At 43.7% G+C, this 5,058-nt stretch overlaps 1 protein-coding gene across 1 annotated transcript; it reads left to right on the top strand.

Moving 5' to 3' along the window:
• Positions 1-3,822: 3,822 nt before the first annotated feature.
• Positions 3,823-4,830, top strand: LOC112993448 (olfactory receptor 10AC1). The gene has a single exon (XM_026117123.1). The coding sequence runs from the start codon at positions 3,823-3,825 to the stop codon at positions 4,828-4,830; it is 1,008 nt and encodes a 335-aa protein (XP_025972908.1).
• Positions 4,831-5,058: the final 228 nt, after the last annotated feature.

Genomic DNA, 5,058 nt, shown 5'->3' with positions numbered 1-5,058 from the left:
TCCTCATCTCTGTGGCCCTCCCCTGGACTCATGCCCATTTGTCACCATCGCTCTTGTATGGGGGACTCCAACAGTGGCATTGGTATTACAGAAGTGGCTTCACGTGTGCCAGGTAAGGGGGAATAGTCACTGTCTTCACCTGCTGGCTAATGCAGCTCAGTATGCAAGTAGCCATCCCTGCTGCAAAGGCCCTTTACCGGCTCGTGTTCATCTTCCTCCCCATCAGGACCTGAGGCTCTGTTCTGTAGAGCCTCTCCCAGTGCAGTCAGTTCCTAGACTGTACTGACATATAGGATAGTTTTGTCCCAAATCAACTATGCCATATAGATAAAATAGGATAGAAAAATACTTTAAGAGAGAGCGTTCTTCTCAGTCACATCCTGGGAAATATTTCAGGGTATCATATTTACATACTTACTTCTGCCAAGCTGGGTTAACAGAAAATAGTTCCATTTTAGCAGTTGAAAATCTTGACTTTGGCTCTTGTTTTCTACTTACATAAGCCTACAGATCTCTTTAATGATTTCAGTGTAAGTGGTCAGGAATGAATGTAGCAGTGGTCACAGACATAAACTGGGCCCAAATAATCTCAGTTTAATCCGTTGGTGAAAGGTGATTTCATTTGAGTCAATAAAAAGTAATGGTTTATCTAAACTGGTGAAAACTCTGCACTACTTGCAGATTGGTTTAAAGCTTTTTATATCAGTTTTCCTTTATCTACAGAGTTACTCACAAAGTGTGAGTTCAACTTACCTAAAGATCCACAGAGCCATCTTGATTTAAGAGTAGCAGTGCATTCTGCTAGGCAAACCATTGCTCTTTGGGGTACACACCTGCCCTACGAATGATCAGCTCTTTCTAGCTACTCCAGTGGAAGTAACAAGAACTTTTCAGGGAGGATTCCTCTGGAGGTGCACTTACACCCTGTTGCTTGATTCATGGAAAAACTGTAACCTCCCTTTCCTCTGGAGGGATGGAACTGCCTGTCATTCATGCAGGGAGGGCAGAGACAGCAGGGAAGGAAGAAAGAGCTCTATTTTATACTGTATATAAGGAGCTGGGTCCTGTGGAGTAGAAGAGGGAATGTTTACAAAATGCTGACAGAACACTTTGGCTCTAGGGAACACTCGCAACCAGAGGGACCCCAGACTGGCAGAGAAACAGAAACTCAGCCAACACTGAACCGGGCACATCACTGGGAGGAAGAAGCCTGTATTTCCTTGTCCTCTAATCCAGAGAAAGTAAGTTGTCATGGATGAGCTCCAAATGAAAGGAAGAGAAACTCCTGTTTCCTTCCCCCTCCATTATCTTGTCCTGTTTAGTCAAATTCTGTTAAAATCTCATTACTTGGAGTGAGGGGACCCCCAAGTGGAAGTCTTGAGATTATGTATCTACTCATTACTTCTGTTTTCTGTCAGGTCCTGTAAGTTGCATACAGTGTCAAGAAAGCTTTATAGTAAGACTGGTTAGAATAGCTGTCAGCCAGAGTCCTGGAGCAGTGACAGGCCAATGTAGGAGTTGGCCATGGCTTTACAACCACTGGGAACTGTGCCGAGCCTTGTTCTTGTTGAGCTACCTGCTTTTGTGGGACCACTGCTATTCTCTGACCAGCTACCTTTCAGTCTTCACTGACTGTCCATGATTTTGTCTTTGAGCTTATAGTAAAGTTTCTTCCTAACATTGTCATTTGCTGGTTTATGTTCTGCAGGACAGAGATTTAAGTCCTAGTTTTTCACCTCTGGTAAAAGAATTGCCAATGTTTTCATTATTCTCCTGAGTCCCCAAATGTTCTGAATCCTGCTGAGATACTGGATCACAGGAAAGCCTTGGGGCAGAAAGTTCCAGAGACTGCAGTGGCAAAAATAAAGGCAAAGGTGCGTAGGCTCATCAGATTCACCTCCACTACCTTATTGATTCTTCCTTTCTGGAGCTATTTTGAGATGTCTTCTTTCCCAGGAAAATCTCTCTCACCACTAATAATTTTTTGTCATCAACTTCCTAGTCCTTCTAGTTATCCTTGATGAAATGAAGATAGAATGCTTGAGATCAGAGAATCTAGAGGATTTAAATAATAGCATTGGAATATTTCATGTAATTTTCCACCTGCTTTATACTACCATACTGCTGTGTTTTTGATGTGAGCAGAAGTCTTCAAGGAATCTCAGCTCTTGTTTCTGGTTTACAGTAAAGTGTAAAAAGAGTTGAAATTATTCCTTGTAATAAGTATTGTATTATATGATGCACATATGAGTAACGAGCACTGATCACCTGTGAGCAGTAAATGTAGTTTATTATCCTGCTTTCTGTGTCCTTATCTTTACTAGATCTCTACAACTTAATTTACATCACTCTATATTCCTGCACTTCATTATTCATGTGGTTTTTTATTCAGTGCCATGGGCTCTTGCTCAAGAGCTAGCCCAGTGTTCAGATTTGGTCAGGTTTTGGTTGAGGATAGAAATTTATCTCTCAACCTTGCATCTGTTCTTGAAGATAGACATAAACCATGGCTTAGGGCTTTTTGTCAATGTAGGCAAAAAACAAATTTTATAGAGGAAAACTAAAGCATGATTGGAATGGCAGTTGAGAGAAGCAAGGTCAGGAAAAGAAAGAGGAAAATTTGGGGTGTTTGGGGACCTGAGAATGGTGGTGGTAATGGTGGTGGGGAGTGGTTCCTGTTGGAATCTATCTATTTGCTATAGCTGCTCTAAGAAACTTCATCCCTCCCAGTTTCTGTTTGTTCCATTTTATTCTTCTGCTGCTCACTTTTCTCTTCTGATTGTTAATTTCTAATTTAATCCCTTTTCAAAGCACTTCAGATGTCTCCTCAAAAGTCCCTAAGAACTTTGCATCCCTCCCATGATAAGCAATCTCATATTTTGTAATGCAGAGTATACTGCTATGGACATCTTTGGTTTTGAGTCTGGAAGCATGTCTGCTTTAACTCTGATGCCACAAGGCTAAGCAGGGCATAAAGACATAAGCAGCAAAAATGTCAAGTTAGAGTTCAGAATCCTCATGGCTAATCACTGACCCCTTCCATTTGAAACCATGTCCAGCGTGGACTTTGAGGCAGATCCATGATGCGGAAGAGAGGAGCCAGTCAGTGAACATCTGAAATCCCCATTAAATGGGGTCGGAATATAAAGCAAAAGCTCCAGCCCACTATCTGCTTCTCCTTGCATATCTCTGGCACGGATATAAAGAACTGCAATAGAAATATTAACACTGCTGTGACTAGAGAATGAATGGGCCTGCTTGGGAGTGGAAGCACCAGAAGGAAGAGAAGCAGGATGTGTGTAAGAATAGCAGGTGCTGATGGCACTTAGATTAGCAAGTCAAGATCCCAATACATCCAAAGGCAGCTTCTTAGGACACCCAGATCAGAAGAGAGAGAACAATGAGTAAATCTTGATGACTTTCAAAGGCAGGACAAGATGGAGAGACTAATCACTGTGAGCTGCTAAAGGGTAACTAAGGCATATTCAAAACCTGCATGTGGTTATCAACCTCAGAATAACCCAGAAGTGATGAAAACCCAACAGCTGATGTTCCTTGTCATCAGTGTCATGATGAAGAATGCTGGGCAGATCATTCGGACACAAACACCTTGCTGGTTGTAAGAACATAGGTCTGAGAGTATGAATGTGAGTGAGGGAAATCAGTTTTGTTTTTAAATAAAATAACCTTTCTCTCCATAAGATCCCAAACTAAACTTCACTACACTGTTGCTACACTATTGCAGCATTATTTCCAGCATGGGGTTGGCTGCCAAGCATCAGGTCAAATTCAGCTATCTTCCTTCTGTTTCTGTCCCTGTAGATGCCATGTGAAGGCTGTGTGGAGAGGGACAATGGAAGCACCAATGCAACCATGGGATTTCTCCTGCTCGGCTTCTCTGAGCTGCTCCGTCTCCGGGCCCTCCTCTTCCTTATCTTTCTTACTGTCCATCTGGCCACGCTGGCAGAGAATGTGGTGATCTTCATGGCAGTGGTTATGGAGCCTTCCCGTCCTCCCATGCTTTTCTTCCTCTGTCAGCTCTCTGCCATTGAGCTCTGCTATACCTTAGTCATTGTCCCGAAGGCACTCCTCAGCCTGACAGCAGATGGCAGCACCATTTCTTTCATAGGCTGCGCTGCCCAGATGCACCTCTTTGTGGCGCTTGGTGGAGCTGAATGCTTCCTTCTAGCAGCCATGTCCTACGACCGTTATGTTGCCATCTGTCAGCCTCTTCACTATGTGGCAGTGATGAGTGAAGGGCTCTGCCTCAAGCTGTCTGTGGCATCCTGCCTGGGTGGCTTTGCTGTTGCACTGGGGTTGACAGTGGCTGTTTTCCACTTACCTTTCTGTCAGTCACATCATATCAATCACTTCTTCTGTGATGTCCCTGCTGTTCTGCACCTTGCTTGTACTCAGAATTACACCCTAGAGCTGCCCTTGCTGGCTGCCTGTGTGCTCCTCCTGCTCCTCCCCTTCCTGCTAATCCTGACTTCTTATGCTTGTATTGCTACCGCTTTGCTGCATGTCCGCTCCTCCATGGGAAGAGGCAAGGCTTTTTCCACTTGCTCTTCACACTTGGCCATCACCTTGCTGCACTATGGATGTGCCACCTTCATGTACATTCATCCTAAGTCCAGTTACTCACCAGCTCGAGACAAGATGGTATCTCTGGTCTACACCAACATCACCCCATTACTGTATCCCCTCATTTATAGCCTGAGGAACAAGGAAATCAGAGGGGTCCTGAGGAAAATGTTGAGGAGGAAGAGAATAGCTCAGCTGAACTGGGATACTATCAGGGCTGTGATATGTGGGTGTGGTAAATTTTAGTAGAACAAGCATGTGCTTGGTGGAAAACAGCCTATGACTAGGTTAGGACCAGATTCTCTCTAGACTTCACAAAGGTAAACATCCAGACAGAATTCAGCATGCATTTGTACACCTCTGACAGAACTATATCTCTGCTAAATAAAAGGCCTCTGACATAACACTTTAGCTAAATGGAAATGTCTTTACGAACTTGTGAGGAAGAAGAGTTTTGACCAGTTTGTAATCTCA

The sequence above is a fragment of the Dromaius novaehollandiae genome, chromosome 1 (genome assembly GCF_036370855.1).
Source record: "Dromaius novaehollandiae isolate bDroNov1 chromosome 1, bDroNov1.hap1, whole genome shotgun sequence".
Lineage (NCBI taxonomy): Eukaryota > Metazoa > Chordata > Aves > Casuariiformes > Dromaiidae > Dromaius > Dromaius novaehollandiae.
Note: the sequence above shows the minus strand (reverse complement) of the source record. Positions and strands in the feature narration are given on the sequence as shown.